Source organism: Hippopotamus amphibius, chromosome 5, assembly GCF_030028045.1.
Source record: "Hippopotamus amphibius kiboko isolate mHipAmp2 chromosome 5, mHipAmp2.hap2, whole genome shotgun sequence".
Taxonomy (NCBI): Eukaryota; Metazoa; Chordata; class Mammalia; order Artiodactyla; family Hippopotamidae; genus Hippopotamus; species Hippopotamus amphibius.
In genome coordinates this window covers 99,296,879-99,324,251 of record NC_080190.1, presented here as the reverse complement: position 1 = coordinate 99,324,251, position 27,373 = coordinate 99,296,879, and the positions used below count along the sequence as shown (strand labels likewise).

The 27,373-nt window shown below is 32.7% G+C and overlaps 1 protein-coding gene across 1 annotated transcript in view; it reads right to left on the bottom strand.

Annotated features, from left to right (window-relative positions):
- Positions 1–10,249: 10,249 nt before the first annotated feature.
- MMP16 (matrix metallopeptidase 16) overlaps positions 10,250–27,373 on the bottom strand; it is a 336,546-nt gene continuing 319,422 nt past the window's right edge. The window contains exons 9-10 of the mRNA XM_057735374.1: positions 18,559–18,674; positions 10,250–11,781 (exon numbers count right to left, since the gene is read on the bottom strand). Of these exons, the coding sequence (XP_057591357.1) occupies positions 11,447–11,781; positions 18,559–18,674 (451 nt within the window). The 3' untranslated portion in view covers positions 10,250–11,446. The remainder of the gene's footprint in view (positions 11,782–18,558; positions 18,675–27,373) is intronic.

Sequence of the window (27,373 nt, the reverse complement as noted above, 5' to 3'; positions counted from 1 at the left end):
AACAAATTAATGGATGGTGGATGCATATATAGATAGATGAAGGATATTTCTATCTTTCTACCTATTTTATGTTTACTGTGTCAGTTCCATTAGGTTTTAAATTGCACTAAAAAAAAGAACATATGGGGCACTTACATAAACTCATAAGAACTAGTTTTAAAAGTTACTTATGGTGCAAGGGGGAATCTCTGAATTCTAATGCCTAGAAGCCAACATTTTACTGAGGGCTGACTATGAACTCAGTACTGTATCAGGCTCCAGGTATGGAACACAAGTGAAAAATAAATAGGTGCTACCCTCAAGGTGCTGTCTAAAAAAGTATGAATAGCAGAGTAACTATCAGTGTTAAATACTGCTAAGAAGCCAAGTAAGATAGAGAATTAGAAACAGTAGATTAAGTAATAAATATATCATTTACACTGACAAAATTTTATGTCAAGTGGAGAGGTGAGAAGTGCAAATAATAAGTAAAAAACTGTGATTTAAGAAGATGTGAAAGGAGTCACATAAATTTTTCTTTCAAGGAATAGAGCACTTGAGGGAGTGAGATGGGGGAGAGAGAGAGAAAGAAAGGAAGCAAAGAGGCAGAGGGGAGGTGAAGAAGGAGGTGGAGGTGGAGAAAGGAGCGAGAGTTAGTGATACACACGGGGTAATTAAATTGAAGAAGTGACCGCGTATCAAACTGGGTTGAAGTTATGTCCATTTAATACTTTTTATAAAAGATTTAAAATATGCACACATTGCTCACTGCAATAAATTATATTTATGTTTCTATAGTGTCTTAGTCGTGTTATTAGATTCTCAATGCCCCTATTTGGATTTTTTTCTCCACAATATATTATTCTGATTTAGTCTTTGAATGTAAAATAAGTGAAATATTAGTGTATTTTATTATTATATAAATTAATGATTCAGATATTAAAAAAACAATTCTATTGGGTGATATTTATGTTTATAGCTTTTTCTTTTCTCTCTTTGATAATAAAAACAAGGGAGATTCATGCTTGGCTTCAGCCTGATATTTATGATCACACATCCTCAATAGTCTTATAAAAATAAAGGTTAATTTTATTTAAAAGCCTTCTACAAATAAAAATAAACTATATTGTCAGTTGACTGAATCTTGTAGGTTTTTATATGCTGACATTTTCCCAAAGCACAACAACTTTTATCTGTGAGTATTTCTTTAAACTCTTTGAGAAAAATCTCCAAATTTCCAGGGATTCACCCTAGATGCAGATTTCAAAGACTTAACACAAACAGTTCTCTGTCCTTCTAATCTGTTTATTACTTCAGACAATTAAATTCTTGTGATTATCTTAGTTACCCTGCTTCAGAGCTCCTCTTTCCTGTGTGTATTAAAGTTTGCAACATTAACTTATTGGTGCACAGATGCACCTTAATTTTTGTGTGAGAGAACACATTTTCCTTTATTCCCAATGATTTCCGAATTCTTCATAAAAATCAGATGACCTTTTAGAACTATTGATACATATTAGATTTGCACTTTAGGAAACACTTGTTCCAACACTTGGTTACATGTACCTATTTGATAGTCTAAGAAAAATAATTTATTAAAATGTTAAATATGAAAATGTTTATCTTTACTCTTGTTTTCTCTTTGTCAGTTCTCTATTCATGGTCACCCTTTACTATAGTCCTATCATTTAAAGAAAGAGAAGGAGGAAAAAAAATCCTTAAATGGGATTCTGTCAAAGACTTTTGATATCAATAGTAACTCCTTTGATTAAATTTATCTAGACAGTCATGATGTATGACTTTAATCAATAAATTATACTCACTTATCCAAAATGTAATTTTTATTTTTGTCAAGTTGTAATGAAAACATATCCTATGTTCATGGGTACTTGCCTGAAGTGTATTTGATGTAGTAATGTTTCTTGCTTCTGTCCTTGGTCACAGTCATAGGCATCTACTTAGCAGTTAAACAATTCTCCAGTTGATGTGGCCGGTTTAACATACTTACTATTTCAGGCAAATACACAGGAGATTTTGGCCTAAATTATTTTAGAGTTTTTACTTTATGTTTTATATCAATTAGGAAGACATAGATAGCAAAGCCTACTGCTATATATCACCATAAATGTATGTATATCATTCATTGAGTAAACCACAATGTCTGTGAACCATTTTTCTGTTCTCTTATTTATTGACAGTTTTTTTTTTTTAAATTACAACACAATGAATTGATGGTAAGTACAGAAGATGCAATAGTATAAAAAGCCATTTAACCCTTCCCTAGGTTAAGACACTTACAGCAGACAAAAACTGCCCCACCCAAAATCCCCTTCTTGAATGAAAACAAAATAAATATAAATTAATAAATATAAAACAAATCACTGCACAGCCCTTAACTCTTTGATTGCCATGGCAAGAACCATGCTGATGATTCTAGCTTGTGACATTTGTGTGGTTAAAGGTTGCCGTAGCAGTCAAAGGGTTATAGCATTGTAAACATAAGTACTTTGTGTAAAAGTTCAGTCATATTAATGGTCTCCAGCGATGAGATTAATATTATGATCCCTTGACCTTTAATGACGCAACATTATAAGGAGTTAAAGAGATAGTAGCTTGGTGAGCTGTTACATAGACTAGTCAACCATTTTATTTAACAATGTGCTATGAGGCCTTGATTTACCAATAAAGGACAACTTGTGAATAATAAACACTGTTCAATGCATTGATCAATAAATCAATGAAAAAATTAATTTAAGCACCACAAAATTTTGCCTGATTATATCTGACAGTCATAAAACACTTTAGCACCATTTATTTAGCCTTATATTTGCACACAAACAAGCTTTGTGTTTGTCAATAGAAGCTATCCGAAAAAATATATATATATGCCAGATTTAAGATGGTATAAATATATAGAATCCTGTGTGGGCAAAAATCACTAACAACTTGCAAACCTTAAAACTCATTCAGCAAATAAATGTGTTATTTATTTCTTTCCTTGCACACAGAAGACTACATATTATCAAAAACTTAATGAAATAGTGTTGAGTGTAATGTGAACAATCCAGACACTTAAGGTTAGACTTTAATACTTTCCCCGTAACTGAAAATATTATGGGGAATGAAAATAAAGCATTGTCAGAAACCAAAAGAAAATGGCCTGAATATTTAATTTCCTAGTGTTTCTCTCTGTCTCACAGTTTAATGCTATTTAAATAAAGTCTGTGTTAATTTCATGCATTAAATCCTTTTAATTTCCTATAACCGCAATATAAAAAAATGATTTTCATAATAAGCTATAAAATGTGTATTGTTTACCCAAGAGACAACTTTTCTTTGCAATTCCTTGCATCTAATTCTGATTCAGAAAGAGAAATGTGCAATTTTTTAAAATATTTATGGTATTTACTTGACAAACTAAATTTATGGGCACTTACCCCCTTAATCTACCTAGTAAATATATATACATATATATTTACTAAAGGTACTATTATTTCCAAGTCTATGTTACCAGATAGCTCATACAGATGACATAAATTGCACTCATTATCATAATGATCCACTATTAGAATCAAGATAATGTTAATATAGGTTAAAAGTTTTAAAATATCTCAAAGATAGGTTACTACAGTGATAAAGCAGGCAATTTTCTCTATGTCAATAATTGATTCTTTTAAAAAACCATCAGTAGACTATGGACTAGTTAGACTTTGTTTTATTAAAAAATTAAATTCATTAAAATTTATATTAGCACAAAATTGAACTAGTAAACTCCATTTATTTCCTTCCTATAATATAAAAACAAGATATATTGGTTTAAAATTATATACCTAAAAAAAAATATTTCACGATTTTTAAGCCTGAAACAAATTTTTATGGGTGAGTCTCTAAAACCCCTGAAAATAGAGGTCCACAATAGAAATGCTGATACAGTTGAAACCAAGGCAACAGAAAGCCACCACTAGAACACCCCTAATCTCTTGTTCTCCCTGTCTCTCTTTAATATATATGAATTTACACACAAAGGGAAGTAGACCAAAGGATTGAGGTTTTAGGCATTCATGAAGTCATGATGTACCTTTAACAAAACACTATATTATGGTATTTACTTCCCTATATAATTATTTAAGATACAGTCACCAAAAGCAAACTTCCTTAGCTGGCTTATCAACAGACAACAGCCTTCATGCTCAGCATTTCACTTTTTTCTGGGGAATAGCTCTAGAAAAGTTAGAATTCAATGCAAGAGATTGGGAGATGTGTGACATTTACTGGGACTAAATCTTTGCATGAAATGTGTGAAGCAAAAAAACTGAGGAACAAACATTTTCAGGGCACCACATATAATGTACAACTCTGTTCAATTCTGGTTTTCACAAAGGGAAGGGGAAATCAAATGTGTAAAAAAAAAGAAGGAGGGCAGGCAAGGTATAAATCGAAAGGAATGCAAATATAGGTACAGACTACACAAAACAACACAATTTAATACATCCCTCCCAACCATCTGTATTTTGGGGTGACAAACAGAAAGCAAACAAATAATTTCAGAACTGAAGGAAGAGAAAAATACGGCACACAGAGCACACTTGTTTGGAAATCATGTTTGAAAGTAAAAAAGTAACTGAATTGTGAAATTTTGTATTCATGAATACATAAAAGAATAATGGATTCCAGGTCAAATACAAAAGAAGTGATGAAAAGAACTAAAAACTTAATTCTACCCAGGCAATAGTATATACTAAACAGCTGTGTGAAGACAGTAAAAAATGTGGCCTCTGTGATATTTCAGTGGTAGCAAAACTATGACATTGATTTCAGGATTGAATCATTCATTCAAGAAGAGTATATTTTACCTTTGCAACTGCATTGTCAGTATATGGAGTGGGAACAAGATCAAATTGGCATTACATAACAGCAAATGAAACCTGCATTCTAGTGACTCATCAAATGGACAGCTCACACCAGGCTTTATTCATCTATATCTTGGCAAGACAGGCCAACATAGAAACATACATTCAAATAAAGGTGGCAAATACAAGCAGCACCATATCCTATCCTAGGAAAAAGCATCCTACCCATGCAGTCACATCTCATTGAAGCTTCATCATATAAAAACGCCTGTGTCCAAAAGTATTCCTCCTGGGATCCAATCTAGCTACAGACTAAGTGCTACAGAAATGTCTATATTGTGAGTGATATTTGTTCATGGATAAAAACAAGTGGATAAGATAACTCAAGAAACATCTTTGTAAGTCATAAGTTAATCATTTCATTCACATTCACCATTCTCTCCTGATTTTTCTATCTGAAGTGAGAGTTAATAACATCTTGCTCTGAAGCTAAGTGGCCTAATGTAATACAATTATCATATGTTCATATTTATATTTAATTGATTTTCTTCTCCCTTCTTAAGGGCATATTAATCCAGCTCTATAGCAGAGCACATGCGAAGTTATGTGAATCGGCAAAACATTCTAGTTTATGATATGTTTGTCCTACACTGTTCAGTGTGCTCTCGAACATAAGGACTCATGAGTGCAAACTTGAACGTTATTCTCAGTCCAATTTTAGTATAAAACACAGTTTAAGACATGCTGCTCTTTAAATTGAAAAAGCATAGGATCTCCATAAGTCTCCAGAATTATCTTCCATACATAACTTTTTTATGCTTATGCACTAACCATGATTTACTGGTTATGCCTTCATTTTCCTTAAAGAGCTTTAGTTACGAGTGCCTGAGGTGCTGCCTTATGGCACTCAGGATCTTATACCCTTACTTAGTATAAAGAATTAGCACTGTTCTAAAAAATAATGCATGTCGTGTCCAGTTGTAAGCTCACAATTGTGTTTAAAAATTGAAGGCTGATACTTCAGTATTCTACCAGAAAATTGACAGAAATTTTGCAATATCACATCTATTTTTCTCTCAATTTCTGTGAACTTGTCAAATCAGTGTTCATTCTTAGGCTTTATATACTATTGGTTTAAATTTCAAAGTAGATACATGTATAAATGTTGGAAGAGTTATTTGCAATTGGATGTTATTTATCTGACTTGAAATATATCAGAATCATTTCAAAATTACACCAAAGGAAACAAATGAAAAATGATTTGAGTAGTACATGAAAGAGAAAGGTTACAATTAGATGAGACTAGAACACTAAGGCAACTTCTTTGCTACTTTGCCAAGTGTTTTGTGTTATATGATTATTGAGGTAAATTTCTATCCTAGGGACATGGCTTTTCTCAGGAGATTCTAACATTAAATATATCTTTCCAACTGAGGTTACTGAACATCTAACTTTGACATTTTTAGCCTAGAAGGCAATGCATGAGTATCAGATGTGTTTACACAGGGTAACAGCTAATGACCACTGTCTAATTATATACATCGATATATCACATACTCATCACTAGTGTGAAGAGCTTGAAATTGCATTGTTCTACTATTTTAATACCTGCTAAAGTAAAATTTCCAGTTGTATTAAGGAGTGCTATAGGATGTTTTTATATTTTACAAAAGATTCATATTTCCTCTTCTTTAATTTCCATAATATATAATAAATTTAACATTTAGCATTCTTATTTATGGTGTGCTGCTATGCCTGGTTGCTACATTCTTTATGATGAAGTTTTCTTTATATTTAGGAAGTTCTAATTTTTTAAATGTAACTTCTCTGTGTAACTATCATTCCCTACTAGGCAACATAGACTCTATAACATAAATACATATGTTCTGGCAGTTATAAACTGTGATCACAATAAATCAATCATGAAGGTCCATGTGATGCAATGGAATACTTAGATTCTCTAATATTATTGACATGAAACCTTTTGTGATATCATAAGACTGTACTGAAGGCTATTTGTAATGGCTCATCTGAATTTAACATTTTTGGTTTATATAGCATGTTCTGTTTGACATCTGATATTCTGGAATGTGTTCTTAAGAGAATCAAAAATTAAATGAACTCTCTGCTATGTTTGCTGAAAAAGATTTCACCACCAATCACAAGTTTGTTTCAGTATATGTTACAGTCTCACAGACTCAATACTATCAATAAATCACTGCCTTTATTAGTTTCTGGAAATAATTCCAAAACTTAAAAAAAAAGATTATTTTCATGACTTTTGTGTTAACTCAGTCTATTTGATTATAACATCCATTCCTCTCAGGTAGCACACTGAGTTTAGTCAATATGTACACATTGCTTATTTGTAGCATACTAGAGATACCAGCATAATATGTAGAAGTGGAAAGTATTATATTACCATCCCTAGGATTCAGTATATACACATCATCCATGTATTAGAACTACCAGTGAAGTTGGGCAATGTTCTCATCCACCACATTGTGTTTTTTTAATCACCCAGAGAAAGTGAATAAAAACAAGTATCTAGTATATGAAACAAACAAATTATATGTCAATAGAAAAAGATTACAAGCAATCTGAATAGTAAAAGTAAAATTTGCTTGTTTCAGTAAATCAGTCTCTATCCTTTATTACTTAGTAATTATTTTTTTGTAAATTATTACTTAGTAATTTATTACATCTGATTCAGAAAAGCCTTGCCCTCTGATTTATAACAGAAGTTGTCTTTGCTAGTATCATATACTATTCTCTAATTTATCCATGTTACTTTTGCGATTGTAAAGACCATCTGTATTCACCTGTTCTAATGCCATGTCAGAAGACACTTTGTTCTGAAACAGGTCAATAGTTAAATTCACAGCCTCCTCCATAGCTCTCATGTGGATTTACTGCTTTATAGAGAATACAGACTGATTGGCTATTTTAATACTTCACTCAGTACAGTTAATAATATATAGAAAAATAATATTTGGCTAAAATTATAAACTCTATAGTAAATTTATGTAAGAAGGATCACCTTGTTTACATTTATGTTTATATTAAAGTAATGAGAAATAATGAAACAGAAGGAGAATTATTTTTTGTGATTGTGAATGTGCTTTCATTTCAATTTAGGAAACCCTAGGTCTGAACCTTCCATGCTATCAGTGATAGAATGTTGAAAAATATTTGCTAGGGTGTACACTTCTATTGATACTGAACTTGTACATTATATTGTTTTATTTATTATTCATGTTGTTTTTGAATCACTATTCTTATGTGCTAGACCAATTGGTCATTCCCCCTTTCACTATTCCATTAGGATTGACATTTTTCCCCAAACCCCAAGTGGAAGAGGAGTCAGCAACCATACAAAGTGCCTGGCGTATAATAAGCAAATAGAATCCCAATGTTTGTGATTATGTTGTACTTAATGTTTTCTTATCTCTTAGAGTCTCACAACCTGAAAATTCAAATGTCCTAATAAAGAGAGAAGCCATATGCCTTTTCTTATCACATAAGAGTATTGAAGAAAATATGACCCAACATTTATCCATGACATTTCCAGAATTCAAGTATAATGATAGAGTGTTTCCCTTCTTAATGCTATGGTTATTTTCTAGCCCTTATATATTTATAGTCTTATGATGAATCAGGATATTGTGACAAATGAGTAAAGAGGCAAAAGATTGCTTCTTTAGTTTCTTTCTCATTTTAGAGGAAAAAAAATCAATTTTCAATGCAGGTTAATGGAATTCCTCAATGATTTACATATGTCCCCAAATGACATAGTTCTTCATTTCAATCTTTAGCAAAATACAATTTCCAGTCATTTTTTTTCTTGGCATCAAGGTCCTAAAAAAGATTAAACCCTCCCACAGGCAAACATTGTATAAATTGTATCTAGTTCTTCCTCCATGCTCAGTAGAAGTGACTTACTCTTTATAAAACCAGCATTGTCTAGAATGGAAGCACTGAAGTAAAGCTACAGGGCTGATTCTGATCCTCTCCCCTTGCTTTCTTGGCCCTCGCATACATAATCTCCATCATCTTGTCAAAATATAGTCTGCATTGCATAATGTTTTGCTATAAAGCCATTAGCCATTACTCTTTTTTTTAAACTATTCTTTTTTTTTTTAGCCTTACTTTATGTATGTTCAGGTTGTAAGAAATAATCTGCAAGGCTTTGCAACATGCCATCCATGATTACAAAATATTTTCCCCAACCAAATCGTAAACACGTAGTTTAACCAAGGGGCATTCTAATTTTCATGCTATGTTGAGTACAAATACAAATTCAAGGCAGCTGAACTACCATTTCCAAATAAGAATGTACACTCATTAAAATCATCTGGAAATGTGTATTATTAGCAAATGAGTAAGAAATTTTCACTAGTATAAAATTCCTGCTTTATATAAAAGCCACACTGGCCATTCAAGTATTCTGAGGTTTTTTCCCCCCATAGTTTTATATTTGTACTAAAATGATGAATTTAGACTTGAAATTATATTAAAGGAAGCTTAAAAGTCACTTCTACCTATAGGGCATTTTTAAAGTGTGCGTGTAAAGAGCAAAGTGTCCATCTGCGGATCCACCACCAACCTTCTCTCCCCACTCTAAGGAAACAGCTCATGCTTACTAGGTTTTTAGAGGACAAGTAACACTCCAATGGAAAAGCAACACCAGATTTCCTTCAGTTTGTGCCAGTTTGCAAGTTAAAGGTCAAAGGGCAAAGACATAGAACAGGACTCTTCAAGGAAAATTTTCACAGAAGATAACGTTTAAGTTGTTGTTAATGACAGTCAACAGATCAATAATCAAGTTCAAGGCAAGCTGTTCATTGTTTCAAAAGCTAATCCCCTCAAAAGCTGGCTTTCACACAAAGCCAATGTCTGACTCATGGGGTGCATTCGTTCTGACCATCTCTAATAAGTTCACAGCCCAGTGGCTGTAAAGCCTTTCACTGCAAGAAGCAGCTCCTAAAAATCAATTAAGAGGTCTGTCAGTTGCTGACTTTTCTCTAGGAAAAAAATATTGATACAAACCTGCTCTGCAGGTCACGTGAAAATGACAATACTGCTGTTAGGACAAATTACACTCAACAATGAAATGCTTTGGTGGTCTCTTGGCTCTGTCAGTGATCAAATGGACGGCTAAATGCCAGAAGCCACACTAACCCTTTGAGAACTATGGTTGACATGCAATAGCTAATACACTGGAGGATATTCATGCAATCTCAGAGTCATCATTTTAATTCATTCTTAAGATGGCAATGCTAATGGCATGTTGCACGGCAAATCGAATTTTCATGCAATGGATTTTAAAACAGAAATTCAATGTGTCTAACAACAACAACAAAAAAGACAGGCTGTTATAATCAGTTGTTCAAATAAAATTTCACTCTTACAAGATATTTAATAAAATACCTTTTTATTTGCCAGAAATTTTTTGGCAAGTAACATCATTTCTGTTTGTTATAAATGCATTTATGTAGTACTGCAAATCACTTAAAAATTACATGGGGTTATAGGATATCTGTTTTAAAAACCTGAACTTCTTGAACCTGTGCCTGTTTTTACCATTGCCCAGTTCTATAATTTACCAGATCCGAAGACTCTGAAAGCTGATTTGATAGTTCTCAAAGGGTTACATCAATATATTACTAGTGTCACATATCCTTATAAAATAACTGTCACTTTAAACCACTTTAAAGACATACTGCTTTTTGCTCCACTTATAATGAATATTCCTGACAAACCCATGGAAGGCCTGGGGCAATGGCCTAATACAACTTGGGAAGATTATCACAATGATGTAGGGGTAAGGTGGCAGAAAGGGGTTTAGAAACATTTCAAAACAATTAAAAGGTCCCATTTGAATATAGTTGTGAATATAAATGTGATGAAACATTGAGGACATAGCTGAGAACAGCTGTATAAAATGAAAAATGGATGTAGTATTAAGGCTGTTACTATATTGCAGATATTTTGGCCCCTTGTTTGTTGGAAAATGGCTGTCCCAACAGTCTAAAGTCCTGCATGTGTATTCCAGGTCTCCCACCTGACAAAAACGAAGCATGGGAGACTATCCGTAGCAGTCAGAGAGCTATCTTCTTTGGAGACAAAGCTGTTTTGGGTCTTCACACTTTCCTGAACGTTCAATTGTGGGTTTTTTATTTAACTTTTTTTTTTTTTTCCTTGCTGTAAAGCAAAAATTTGTGGGTTTTCCGTTTTGCTTTTTTCCCCCAGAAATGGGCTCAGACTTCAGAAAAAACATAATATTATAAACCTTTTAGAAGAATCTTTTCTTCCTTTTCCTCTTTAGGTAATCCTGAAAATTTACTGGGCATTGAACGTGCAGAGGAAAGGCCTAGAACTGAATGACAAAAAAAGACAAAGGACTGAAGAACGGCAGATACTTTGCATCATGGACTCTTCCCCATGAGTGCATTTCCATTCATATGCAGGACCAGCAACCCTCTGGGTTTGAAAGGTCAGCCCCAAATCAGGCTGCCACAAGCCTGCTCCTAGCTAGGAAACAGCATAACAGCTCTTGTCTTGAATCTCAAGTTACCACAAACTCCTAGAAAAAAGAGAAAGGAAAAAACCCTACATCACACCCACTCTTGCATAGAGCGTTTACAGTACAGTATGTGGCGGGGTGTTCCTTTCCTCTTGAACTGAAACACAGTGTAAACCAATACAAGGAGGCATAAGGCCAAGATGCAGGGAATGACAATAGCTATGGCTTTCACAGTGCTGGCTGTGTTGTCCAGTTTGATGACAATGTCTACATCATCTGGTGGGCTGTGTCCTTCTTTATCTCTGTCTGTTGGTCCATCACAGCCCATAAAATCCTTGAGGATGGATCTGGGATATCCAGGTTCTACCTTGAGTATCTGGTTGTTGAATTTCCAATACTCCTTTCCTTTGTAGAAATATGTAAAGCCTGGTGGGAGGGAAACACACACACACACAGGAACCACTTATTTGTAAAAGTGTATACGTATAGAAATTTAATTAAATAGCCTACTTAAAAGATGTATGTTATGGCCACTCCATTTTTGTAGGAAGAAAATACTATTCCCAGCTCAGCTGTCTGTTGAAATTGATCTGGCTCTTGTGCTGTAGAACTGTGCACTCAAATGCCTAGGGAAAGCTCAGCTGGGAGAGAGAAATAATATCTGTGCAGAGTTGTTGAAAGACCATGCTGTACATACCTACTCCTAGTCTACACTACAACAGAACTTTATCCTGTTGCTTGCTTATAAGATCGCTGGTACAGAATCACACATCAGTGTGAGAGTATCAACCTGTATTGAAAGATGCTGAAACAGCCTTATAAACAGAAGCCCTGTTTGCCCTCATGCAGCTATTGAGGACATTGCACAATACATTATAAGGGGGCTTCCTCATGAAACACCTAAAGGGAAATTTCTAATCATCTTAGCACTGGGAATAGTTGTACTCCTCCTAAGAAACAAGTTTTGTTTTTTGTCATTTGGAAAATAAATCATAAATCATAAATCATGAAACTAGAGATGATTTCCTTTGTGAGGAATTTTAATAATTAAATAGGTATTTATTGTATTTTGTGCAGTAACCTCATTTTCAGCTCTAGGTCATATCCATTTTGTGTCTTCTTTTGTCCTCATTATTTAACTTTCTTATTTATTTAGCTTATGTTAAATTTTTATCACCTAGCTATATTTTACAGAACTGCTAAAGCCATTATTAATCCTGCTAGAGTAAAAGATTAATAGAATATAGATAAATCTATAATTCTATCTTTAATACTTCCAACTAACATATATTTCATGGGGGAGGAGGTAATATATAGAAGGCTCAACTAACTTAACAATATATATGATTTATGTGCCAAAACATTATGGATGCAGATAATAGATTTGTAAACTTATGACAATTAAACTACAAATATGTGTGTTTTTCTTAGAACTATTCTCTTAACTTTTGTTGATTTTCCTGGGAACAAGTCCAGGTTTTTCATTCAGTCTGTAGCTCCTTCACGTCAAGTTTCTTTGTGACTTCACTTTAATTCTTGTTTTGAGATAAAATTCAAGAAACTAAGAAGAAATGTTTTAATGTTATAATCACTTAAAAACTATATTTTGGAAAAAAAACTATATTTTGGGAGCTATCTGATTTTGAATGAATAGTGTGCTTACTTTGCTTACATTAATAATCATTAATGAGGGTTTTCCCCCTTTATGAATGAGCACTAATTATGGAAGAATCACTGTGTTAAAAACTTAGTAAATTACATCTTTTAATCCTCATAAACACTCTGTCAGGTAGAATTAATTACCTATACTTTTCAGGCAAAGATACTGAAGCTCAGAGACAAAATGATATGCCGTAATCCTGTTGAAAAAAAGGATTTAAATCTTGGTCTACGTTTAAAGCCTGAATCTTAATGACTTTTCTAAGACCAAGTCTTTTAGGGATTTCTGTCTTTTCACAAATACTCCTTGGTTCAACATCACAGTTCTGATAGATATCACTCCTAAAATAATAACAACAAAAAACTCTGACATCTCTCAAAAAAATTTAGCTAGGATAGACCGTCAATCACTTTAGGTTACTTCATTCTAGAAATCATTCTGCCCAATGCAATAAAAATCAGCTGTTGCTTTTAGTTTTGAAGGGCAGTTTTGCAATCAGAACAACTTGCCAAGTGAAAACAGGTGTATATACATTCAAATTTTTCTGCAGGGAGCTGGTATTTGATCACACTAATGAAATCCAGTGTAATTACTCAACAAGCTTGGATAAAGAAATGTTGAGGGCCTGCCAAATCACAGTACATTAGATGATCATAGTTGAATAATGACATTGATCTAGTATTAAACAGACCTTCAAAACAGGTGAACGTACTTATATTTGTAAATTGGAAACCAACAGCTGTAAGTGCCCTCATCTTTAATTTTTAGTCAAAGCTAATTACTATGAAACTACTGGGTATCACATAAAAATTCAGAAGTTTCCATTTTCATATTTATCAGGTCTACAGGCCAAGTTTTATACTAACACACTCCACATACAGTAGAATTGTAGTTTGCTGAATATACTTGTTAGAGATAAGTCTAATCAGTAGTAGTCAAGAGAATAAAATAATTGAAAAGGAGCCTGAAAACTTGGTAATAGAAATCTGTCAAAACATTGATCCCCCCAAATTTAGCTCATTCAACAGTTTTTTTTTATCATTTATTAAATGCCATTGGGTTGAAGAAGCATTTATGTACTCTTTTTTTTTTCTTTTGTGAGTAGTTTTGATTTATAATCTTGTAGATGTTATGCTTACTAAGAGTAGCAACTTCAGATGAATTCTTACCTGAATTATCATTTTTGAGAAATTCTGAGAAAGAAGTCAGTGAGGCTGTAATGAATTACTTGATGACTTTTTTTCTCTTGTATTTGATTGGTTTTCACTGGTGACTGTTCTATTGCTTAGTCCTAAAATGTAAGGAGAGATTGTCCACTATAGCTATCTTGTTATAACTTTGTAGATGATCCTGCATGGAAGTCCTTATGTGTTCTCTCTGTTTTCCACTTGCATATTTATTAGTAAGAAGTTAATTAATGTTTAATAAATGTGAATGAATATATTGAATCTTGTGAAAATATTTTTTTGAATCCCACTTGTAGATTTCAACAGAGAGTGAGAGTGGGGGTAGAGAATTAATATACCAACAGAATCAAGAGTCAAAACTATTTTAACAGGCTAAAAGTAGAGCTGTAATCAGTAAAATAAAATGTGGTGAGTTAAAAGTAGTTAATATCTTGTATTAACCTTAAAATTGTGTTTTCTAAAGAGAGAATATAGAATACCTAGGAAGCAGTCTTGACAGCAATTAACTTAGAGATTTGAAATGCAGTGATTATTTACTACAATTTTAGTATATGTTAAAAACTTATGCTATTGCTTAAAACACTGTCAAAAGCAAGAAGAAATAATTCCACTCTATTTTGCATAAGTCAAATATCATTTGAATTATTGTAGCTATTTTTCAGGGGCTAAAAATAAAGAGGAAAATAAGAAAATTGCTAAGATGTTTACAGGTGAAAACTGGGATGATGATGGATTATGAAGCTACATTCTGAGAAAGCCTAAGGTATGTCTAGTATGACAAAATGAAAAATTTAGCCTGACATAACAGACTGTCAGTTATCTTAATGATATAATGTAGGAAAAGATATTTTAACTTTTCCTCTTTGGTTAGAGTATATTAGAGAAATTCAGTGAGGCTACAATGTTCTAGTTTCAAATTTTAGACATATAATATTACCACTTTCATGATAATGAGTAAGTGACTTAAACTAGCTGATATTGGTTTCCTCATTTATAATTATAATTATTTATAAATTTATAATTATTTATAAATGATGTAAAGAGGTATTTGTGTTGGACAATTAAATGAGAGAAATTTATGCAGCACAACTGATAGATGGTGGGAACTCAGCACCATGTATTCACACTTCATTGGTCAAGGTGGCAGAATTAATATCAATAGGTATTATAGGAAGGCATATCCCACCTCAATATGGAAACATCCTTCAAAAATCTATAGCTCAATTTTAAGCTTCTGGGATTTTTTTTTTTTTTTTTTTTAATTTTGAAAACTACCATGAGGCGAAGATCCCTAGGAAGAAATTCCTACCTTGGTAGAAGTGTGAAGAATTAGAGAAAACATTTCATTGCTCTATCATCTCTGATTTTATGACATCTATCAAATATCATGTGCATGGACTTATCTTTATAGGGAATTACTTTTGAGTCTAAATATAAATATAAATGTGTTTACTCAATAATTTGAGCTTGCTCTCTTCTATAACAAACATTAAGGGAAGAAGCTGTATAAAATATGAGTTCAAGGTGAAAAACCACAAGCATGAGATTTGAATAGAGAATTAAAAGTGGAGAATTTGCTAGCTAGACTAAGGCATTCCAGACTGATTAATATTGCTACCCTGCAGAACAAGGGTTTCAATCAAATAGGAGATCTCCTTCACTTTAGGGAGTGAATGTTTAGAGTAACAGAAAGGATACAATTAATGTCAACAACTAATATTTATTGAATGGTTACTATGTAACTGCATTTGAAGAGTTCACACTAGAGGAAATAAACTGGCATATAAATTGATTATCATAAAATGAGATTTTGAGTGCCAGGGATACTGTACAAAAAAGGGTATTCAAGGATTCCTGAAAGATCAAAAGTTGATCCTCAACATTGAGCTCAGTGTTGAAGGATATCAAAGAAGGGGCTGGACCAGGTAAGGTGCAGAGGACATAGATGTGTTGAAGTTTCATCTGTAGTTTTTTGTCATTAGTAAGCACTGATTTTTCCAACATGCTTTTGTTTCTTTGCCAGTATTTTACAAAGTTATTATTTGCTATATGAAAGGAAAATATTAAATTCTGAATGTAAAGAAACTATTTATACTAGACAAATCTTATTTTCAAATGGACAAGAATATGAAAAATCATGGGGCAAGATGCAGGAAGATTTTTTGTTATCTTTATATAATTATGATTTGTTTCCAGAGACCCTGAATCAAATCTCAGATTTTAGTGGCCTTGTGAATAGAAACAGGGAAAATAAAAACACTTAACATGCTAAGGAATTAAGGTTATGTGTACTTTTTCAATCTTTTGAAATAATTATTACTTATTTTAAAGTTATTTCTATTATAAAAGTTATGCTCATTTTAGAATATTAATAAAGAAAAGGAATTGAAAAATTATTACCAAACTTGCTACTCTTAATCACTGGTAAGATCTTGGCTTAATTTTCTTTGCATATATTTTTATATAGTGTGTGATAACTTTTATCTAGAGCAGTGGTAGGACTTGTGCAAATGTTAGAGTTGGTTTTATCCAGGCTGAAACAACCCCCTTTAATCAAACCTCAAGAAATCTCCTCTTCCCCATAGATTCTTGGTGACAGTTACAATTTTAGGGGATGATCTAGGTTTTCTGCCTGCCATGTGATTATCTGTCAAATTTTTTTTCAGTTCTTTGTCTTCTGCATCTGCATAGTTTGTTGAGTTTTTGCCATATTATTGATATGATTTTACTGCCTCCAATTTGATTGCATTGTGACATCCTTCATTTTCTTATTGATTTCCTTTTTATCTCAAACAGATATGTTTCATCTCAATCTGTTCTCTCTTGTGGATTTCTGATTTTGTTACATACAGGCTATATCTTAACTTGGTCCTTTGATTCTCTGAACCAATAGAATACACAAAAAGCTATAATTCTAGTCAGTGCTATAATCAGGGCTTCAACATTCTTTTTGACTTAGCCTTTGCCTACAGTGTTTCACCTGTGGGATACCATTGCACAGAATGCAGTATAAATTACATATATCGATGGTCAAAACTCAGTTTGTGTTTGACTTTTCTGATTGGTATCATCCTGGGTCTCAGTTCCTTCACTTTATACCCAGTGTAAAGCTTTCTTAAACTCTGGCGATTTGTCAATGGTCAGTCATTGTTTTCAGTGGGTGGTGTTGATTTTTCATTCTCTCCTGTTTCTTCATTAATTTTTTTGCTCTTTCCTCCCCCTAGATGCATTTAATTTTGCTCTTGCAAATGATGTTTATTTTGTTCTTGTTGTATATATGTTACAGATTTTTCATGCAATTTAGGAGCCACATAATGTGTTATTTTCTTCTGGTTCCTATTATAAACCATTTGAGAGGGTATGTTTTTTTTTTTCTGTATTTCAGTTTGATGTTACTTTCCTTTGTTCTGAAATATTTTGTATAAATTTTATTTTATTTTATTTTTATGCAATCAAATTTTTAATAACAAAGATACTATTTTTAACATGGTCAAATATACTTGGCTAAGTCTAGATTTTAAAAAACAAAAGTATCTAGCCCAACAGTACAGCCATACAGCTTTGTACACAACATTCCATATATCAACAGAAAATATATTTGAGCACAAAAATAAAAAAAAAACATATTTAAAGAGAATCTCTAAGCAGCATTTTATTTCTGCAAAAACAGACATATAGTACTGTTTGAATTATTATTATTATGGTTTATTCCTACTTGCTAACCCCTGAATGAGGAAAGAAATGTTCAAACCGTACCAACAGATATAGGAGTATCGATTATGCATTGCTTGGCTAACATCGCTTAGAATCTGGCTGAATCCCAAATCCTGAGATGGAAAGCAAGGAAGGTGGGGCAGCTCTCTGATCTGTTTCTTGTTATTAAGCAATCTTATGTCTATTTTAGCCTGACTGTATTGAGCTGGGATCTTCCTTGTTTGTTGACACTTTAGGCCAAAGGCATGCATGAAAAATTGTAATCCTCAACATGCTGTATTATCAGGTGTCTTTATGCCTCTGCCCACATTTATAACACATCCTTTTTGTAACCAGTTCCTGACCCACATATGTCTGTTATTATCTTTACATGAATTTTAGTAGAAAATAGGTGAGGTTACTTCAAAGGTATTAACACTTTTCATTTTTAAAAATTATCCTTTTTTCTTATAAACTAAAATAGAATGAGGTTAAAAAACATCTTGAGCATAATATTAAATATAAATCTAGGAAGGAAAGTTTATATAAATATGATATAGCTCGAGTATGTTACTTTATACTCATTTAACATAGTGAACAAGTAGGATAGATTATTCAAATACTTAGTAAGCTCATGAAATATATAATGCACATGTTGCATACCATTTTCTTTGTGCACAAAGGCTCCCTGAGGAGATTCAGGGATACCTTTCCAGACTGTGATTGGTTTCGGATAGCCAGGATCCATGGTTTTCATTTCTTCACTGTATCTCCAATACCTAAAATGGATAAATAAACAACAACACATGCATAGGAAAGACAATTATGTATACAAACAATAACAGCTAGCTAGCTTTCATTAAATTCTTGCTGTATGCTACCTGCGTACCCCTTAGTGATTTACAGAGCAGATTTAAATTATGCAAAGACAGTGGACACAATTTATTCTGTTTCCTCTTTTGAATATGTTAAAAATGGATATGTTATTGTATATTAATTCAGCCTGCTAAAATTAATTTTAAAACACTAGCTAAGCATAGTTACAATTCAAAAGGGTATCACCAACCTATATAGAAATCGGAGGTTTTCATGATTTTTAAAAATCTCACTTAGGTACAAAAATACTTCATTTGAAATAAGCACAATCTTATTTAACAAATATTTATTGAGTACCTACTGTGTTTCTAGCATTATTGTAGGTGCTAGAGATACAAGCTTGAACAAAACATACGTGACCCGGCTCTCATCAATCTTACATTTTAGGATATGTAAGGATTACAGGCGAAAAAACAATTTATCAATAAATGTGTGCTTATCATAGGAGGTGGTAAGATCTGTTAAGAAAACACAGCAGAAAAAATTATCTAGGAATATGTCAGCTATTTAAAATTACTAGATAGAGAGGTCTTCTTTGATAAGCTGAAGTTTGAGCAGAAAGCAGAAAGAAGTGAGAAGCAACATAGGTAGTTTTGGGGAGCATAACATGACAGGTAGAGTAACTAGTTATCAAAAGTTTCTGTGGTAGGCATAAGCCTGGAGTACTTGAGCATCCACAGAAAGGCTATAGTGACTAGAATTGAGTTAGCAAAGGGGAGACAAGGTCGGAGTGGGAACCATCACCTATGATCAGATAGACCCTTACACGTATGGCAAAACCTTTTATTTTCCTCTAAGACAGGTGTGAAGCCAGTGTAGATTTTGTATAGAGGACCTTCAAGTCATGGCTTATTTTTGAAAAGAACACACTGCTGCTGTGAGTTAAACAGATTGAAGGAGGTAAAGTAGAAGAAGGGATACCAGTTAGGAAGTCATTTCAGTAATCCTTGGGCTATAGTGTATACTGTAGAGCTGATAATAATTCAAGGGATTGGGATATTATTTTGAAGGAAAAGCCCACAGAGCTTACTAATGGATTGAATGCAGGATGTGAGAGTACAAAGTTGAGCATAACTCAGGAATTTGGGGCCTGAATATCTGGAAGAATAAAGTTGCCATTCAGTGAGATAAGAAAGCATGGACAAGTAAATTAGGGTGGCTTGAGGAATCATGAGTTTGGTGTTAGGTGTGTTAAATTCAGATGCCTGTTAGACATCAAAGTAGAATTGTTGATGAGGCAATTGTTTATATGGGTGTAGCCTCTGGGCAAGTCTTGACTAGAGTCCTTGGTGTATATCCATATAAACAGATAAAAGCAAAGCTTGCCAAGAGTTAGAATTCTCAGACTCTCATTCCTTCACAGGGTAGCCAATGGGCCACTTTCACAGACCCACTAGATGTCTAAGGAACAAATTGTGAATATCCTGCTTTGGATCACTCATTATTGTCTATATGTTCTAAGAGTCAAAAATTTTACATCTGAATGTTCAAAATGGGTGAAACCATTGGGAGTTCACAGTGATATTGCTTATTTTAGGGCAGGCATAATGCTCTATGCATTATATCAAATATTTATTCACAATAAACCCATGACAGAGCTGTCATTGTCCCCATTTGAGAGAGGAGAATTCTGGGAGGACATTGAATGATAAGTAGGTTGATAACCAGTTCTGTTTGATTTCAAAAGTCACTACTCTTTCCTCTACACGTGCCAAATATAATTGACAACATTTTCTACCCCCACCACTAAACATCTCTTAACATATACTATAGGTAGCGTTTTACCAACAGATTTGTGAAGCAACACACAATGCATTATCTTGGGATTAGGCATTTGGCTTAAATCAGAAAAAGAAAAAAGATCCAGTCTTTTCTGGATATTCTCTGGTTTCAGGAGAATATGCAGAGAATCCTTTATCTACAGAGTTGTGGGATCTTATAAAAAATATTTTGCTATAGATTCCTCGATACCTCAGATAAGTAACATGTGGAATATTAGCACTTCCTCCATCTTCAGTGTTCACATGGAAATGAGAAAAAGATTGTTTCAGGATATACCCCAATTATTTATTCAGCCACAAGGCAGATTTTATCCAGAAAGGAAAACACACTGTCTAGGTGTTTGGCATAGATTCTTATCACATAGAAGATGTGGGCAGGTTCTGATAGAGAGATCAGGAAAAGCTTCAGACAGAAGCACTGAGCTAAAATCTTGGTATCCTAGCCTATCTTTCTGAAGAAGACAAGTAGGGAGTGCAAAGTTCTACAAAAACTAAACTATGTATTTTCTTTCACATTTTTTTCATGGAAACATCTGCTTTTAAGTTATTTTTGAATATTTCTTAATCACAGAACACACTGTGATGAATATAGCATGGTTAATGGGGTTGGGATTGCACTCAAAATCTCCAGATCTCTTCTCTCAAGTAAATATTTCAATGGGATTTAAAATAGTCATATATACAAACTGGTTCCTGAAGTTGACCATAAGGAAAACCTCTCACAGAGAAATCATCAGATACCTAATTTCATGGATTCTAAGATACATAGTTTTTCACATTTCACACCCCATTATAGTTATTTCACATCTCAATACTATGTCAAATTATATCAGGCAGAGTTTTTCCCTTAATGATAGATAAAATACTGATGTATCTTACAATAAATGGCATTTTTAGATGACATAAACCATAAGTTAAAGCAAGTTTTAAAATTTTGCTAACCCAGGAATGATCTAAAATCCTAGGGACAATGGGATCACACTCTGCATATGATTTAAGGAAGATTACTACATAATCAGAAACCAGGTTTGTTCTCCAAGATGTATTTTTAACAATGTTCATGTAACAATACCTATTCTTCATGTAGTGTTTTGTAGCTATAAAGTAAATTTATATACATACATTATTTTAATCTTATTTCACTAAAATCCCTCAACAATCTTTTATATTGCATGTTAAAAGGTACTTATGCTGATGTCCTAACCATAGATGTAGTATATAGTCACACAATTCAGTCAATGACAAAGCATTGGGCATTGCATTATTCAAAGGTAATGTGTTAGTCACATTTGCTCTTTTTGAATGTTACAGAGTTGAAAAACTCAACCTAATACTCTTTAATTCATAGTTTAGTACAATTTTCTACCACATTACTACTAGTGTTTCCCTTGACTAGCATTCTTATATTAATCCCTCTGTCATCTTACTCTCTCTGGGCCCTCACTCAAATTCTTTATGTTTATTATGTCAATATGATTTTCCTTCATCCCTTGCTCTATTCACTCATAGATCCATTTGTCTACCAACACTTTTTCTGAGCACTTGTATGCAAGACACATAAGATTTATTGAGATCACAGTTCATGAAAATATTAATGGAATGGGAATTTTATTGTACTCTCCAGTAGTAACATAATCCTGGTATGAATTGTCAGGATAAAAGCAATTTTTCTGTCTTTTCATTAGCAGATAATGCAAAACTATAATTTGGGATCATTTCACAATCTTTGAAAACCTCAACATAAGCTTGGACCCTCAGGTAATCTGCTGTGTCACCTTTGATATATATCCAGAAAACTTAAATGTGATTAGAATCATCTAACTATATTCAATCATAATATTTTTCAGTCTATTATATTAGGATATATAGACATTATATTCATCTGCCTTATGACAATGCTGAAGCTTATTCATAAATACAGGTTTTCATTTTAATTTTGAACATATTTGAACATATTTCAACATGAACAAAAAAGCTTATCCCACTGATTTTTTTTCTCCCTGAAAAATAAACTTATGGGTTCATTGAGAAGTACATTAACATATTCAGATAGAACATTATGTAAATAAACCACTTGGAGGGGTTTAAGATTTAGATATTATAATGGAAACATTTTGGAATTTTGTGCAGTAAGGTCAGCATGTGATAGAAGCTATTACAAATAAACCTTATAGTTTTTACTTCTGATATATCAATAATCTCTGCTGTAGAATTATGACTTTAAACTGATTCTTTGAGAAAAGCATTGTAAATCAATCATTTGAAATAAATTATGAATAGAAATGGGATTTAGTCATCATTTTTTAGACTTGATCATTAGTCATAACCATAAGAAAAAAAAGTAGTCCATGTAATAGTTTAACATAATTTCTTAAACTCCTTCTGTGTGAACAAATAAATTGTACAGAAAATCTGAAATGATTATACTTTAATGTTTCTGAACTCACACTGAACAAAAAGTGGCTCCAAGGTTGATTTCAAATGACCCAGTCATTTTTTTCATCCACTTTGTCTCATTTTTTCACTCCAGAGTCAGAGCTACTTGCCTCTGTTATGACAAAACCCAGGGACACTTTTTTTTCACACCCAAATAGTCATACAAAATCTCTTTTTTTCAGAAGCATAATTAAAAATGCAACAGAATTGAAAATATCAATTTGTACTCTGTTGGCTAATGTTTAAAGCACAGAAAGGAATTACTTCATAAACATATAACTTAAGCTATAGGAAATAAAAGTATTTTTCTGTTTGCCTATTAGTGGTGATAACAATAAAACAAACCAAAATAGATCTAAATTTTGCTCTCTTTCTTTGAAAATGTCTTAAAATCCTTAATGGTTCAGCCTAGAATGAAGTATGACAATAGAGCCTTGGATATATTTGTGAGAAGGTGGTGAGATGATTTAGGAACATAGCATTTTAGAGCTAAATGCTATGAAGATCAAAATGTAACCAAGTATCAAATTATAGCACATTAAGAAAAGGGCAAGTAGGAGTCTGAGGGACTGAATTCCATCTATATGTGAAACAGTGAAACCAGACATTTTAATCTGAATTTACAGATCTCTTTAAAGAACCATCATTTCATCTTCATGTCTACAGCTATCTCTGTATTTGGGAGATTTCATGTGGGCCCCTACTTTTGATACAATTTAAATGAAATTACACTCAGATCTGTGCCTCCAACCCACCTTTCCTTGTGAATTCAGTTATCATCTAACTACCTGCTTGATTTCTCCAACTGGTGTGTAAGCAGGTGTCTCAATCCAAAAATGAATATTTCAAACTCTTAATCCCCTTCCCCAATATTCCTTCCTTTATTTGCTGCATCTTCAGAAATGGCACCATCTACTCAATTATTTAGGTGATAAACCTAGATGTTGTCTTTGATTTACTTTTCTCACCCCTAAAATCCAAGCCATAAGAACAACTTGTTATGATTACATTCAAAATGTATACTGTACTCTTTGCTCCATCTCCACTGCTACCACTGTGTGCCCCTGTACTACTTCAACAGCCTACCAATTCATCTCCTTGCTTCTACTTTTGAAGTCCATTCTTCACACGGAGGCCTTGATGTTTCTGAATACATGTCAGAACATGCACTGTCCTGTTGAAAACCCTCCAATGCCTTTCCACGGTACTTAAAATAAAATCCAGTCTTTGCCATGCTCTCTGGGGCCTCGTAATCTGGTCCCTGCTTACCTGTGTGACCTCCTCGACCATTTACTCACTATGCTCTAGCCACAGTGGCTTTTTTCTGATTGGAGAATTTCTAACATTATTGTTTTTGTACTGCTATTTCATGGGCTTACAACACACTGTTCTGAATAACTTCATGTGGTTGAAATTTCTCCCCACTCAAGTCCCTGCATCAGTATCCCCTTCACAATTTAGGCCTCTCTTGACTTTTACACTAATTTCCCTTACCACCCATGAGCCTCTATCACATAATCACCTACTTTATTTCTTGTAGGGTTTCTTAGTGTTAATGTATCAGGGTCATTTATTTCTTAGCTGTTTACGACTATCTGCCCTCATAGAATCTAAGAACCATGGGAACAGAAACCTTGTGGTCTTTTTTACTACTATACCTTTATTATCTAGTACATCACATAGTATGTGCTCAAGATATGTTTTAAATAAATGAATGAGAGATACTCCGTGATGAGTACAGAAATCTTACAAAAGCAGGAATTAGAGCTATTGAGAATGGAATGGGCTGTCTCATATTTATGCTGTCACCACAGGTAGTCAGGTACAGAAGGATGAATGCCTGCAGAATGTAACGGAGGCTGTCTAGACTTTGGTAAGAAGTGAACAAGATGCAGGGCTGACATATGGCAGTGCTTGAACCAAATATAATTTAAAGGCATGCTTTTTTGTCTAGCAAATTATACAAATGATTCTGATTTTGAATGCTTTTCTAGAGTATTTGTACTTTCCAGGTCATCACAGTACCCATCACTCCCTGTTGCCATATATGTTACTGCTGTACCCAGCACTATGTGCATTATTTGCCTGATCCTTTAAAGTGACTGAGTTTTTTTACACCTGGACTAGGTTATCTCTAAAATCCTTTTCTGATCTTAGCCTTAGAGAAATAGAAATCTGTTTTACATTTTTTAAAACAGAAAAATGTCAATGAAATAAGAGGAAGAATAAGTAAGGATAAATCAATTTTCAATACGTTTTCTCTCAAAAAACACATGGAAAATATATAAAATGTTAAAATTGATAGGTATCATAAATATATAATGCCTATAAGGAAGACTCACTGAATTCTCATATAAAAGTGACAACCAAATTGTTGTTTTTATGTTTAAGTTAAATAGTTTAATGTCTTTTCCATCTACTTTTAATCTAGAATGAATCTATTAATAAATTGTGTGACTTTGAAATTAAACAATTATACAAATATGAAGTAGTCTGTTCATAAAACATCTATGACTCATGAACTCTTACATAAGATCACACACATGGAAATTAATTGGGATCCTGCTTCAAATATTTTTAAAAGCTATAAAAGCAGTTATTTAAGCAAAACTTAAAATCAAAGTATTTCTATATATTTTGTTATATTTTTCATACAGCTTGTCAAGTAGAAAATTAACTAAAACTCCTTTTTTCATTTACTAGAATCTTTATTCTATTATAAATTTAGTATCTAAGCTTCATTGATTTCACTGATTTGAGGTAGCCTGCATTTAATTTCTAAACTTAATTTTTTTGAGAAGTGCTAAATTTTTAGGACAGAAACATTTAAAAAAATATGGCTAACTGATAATAAAATGGCAGTTTTTATTATCATCTATGAAACCCTAATTAAAACTGTTATATGAAAGCTAAGCTTTCATGTTTTGTCCTGTAGAAGTTGATTTCTCCAAGGTGTCTTCTCAGCCTTTTGTTTCTACCCCTTTCTGTGGAAAAACAAACAAACAAAAAAAAAAACAAACAAAACCCAAAAACAAACAAAAGGACAGAATTCTGTATTGAACCTAGTCCTGAAAGAGTACATTCAGGTAATTAAAACCAGCTGAGGAATTAAACTCCAACAAATTTGAAGGTTGTTATTTTAAAGAATATAAGTCCACAGATATATTTTCATTAGGGGTCACCATGCTGTGGCAATCAATTTCTCCATTCTTCTCTTTTCATATGCTAACTAAATATATTTTGCTTAGAGTCATATACTTTTTGTGACAAGTAGTATCTTCCACCTTAATAAAGTTTTTGTTTGATGAATCTTTTTTGTTTTGTGATTCAGTAAGAAACATTTAGCAAAACCTTAGTTTTATGACAGTGAATTAAAATCTATGAACATTTTGCTATAGAAATATATACAAATTTAATATATAAAGAATTTGTAACTGAATAAATGTAAAAGTATACATTTTATACATGGACACAAATGATAGGATCCTTTTGTTCACAGATAAATCTCAATGTTTTAAATAATTTGCTATTAACAATTACAAAGTACAAAATAAACAAGGTTTATATCCTTTCCTTATGAAGTTGGAGACATTTTATAGGGTTACATTATGCTAAGATTTAAGGCAAACTCAATACTAGCTTGTTGGTCTTTAAAGCCTGTTGTTTTTATGTGTGTTTGTATGTGTTTGTGCTTTAAATTTACTTGTAAAATAACATACTTAAGTTTTATTTAGCAATGAAGGTTATTTAAGAGTGTCACATTGTGACCCAAATAATCATAGTGTAAATAAAATTTGATTTTTCATCTTTATTTCTTTTTAACCTAATATTATTTAAAATAATAAAAGTAAAGCCTTCAGCTTATATTTTATATGTAATATCTGTCAAAAAGTGGGCAAGCATGAAACTAGTATGCCTAGTGGCTACTGTACATCATAGACTAATAGTTCACTTTGTTTTACAAACCCAGTTAGTAATGTCATAGAAGGAGAAGAAATGACAGAAAATAGCAAGAGATATTATACTTTAAGCTAAAAGTGTTTAATCCAGTGATAGTTTGGTTAGTTCATAGCACCTATCTGCTGGTACCTAAATAAATAGTGTCCTAAGAAATAGAACTCATGACTAAATTGAAGGTATTTGAAAATGTTCACAATTAATTGTGTGCAAAGTGTAAAAATTGAACTTTAAATATAAAAGTGAAAAAAAGCCTCTGTTAAAATGTACTTTTTCAGTAAGTAAAATTACAAGAAAATACTTTGTAAGGATAAATATACACTACCTCTACAGCTTTATAGGCATGTTAAGATTATAGAGAAGAGAAAGAATATATACTATATATATATATATTCATAAGAAAGTTACATTATTTGGGTATATTAGAG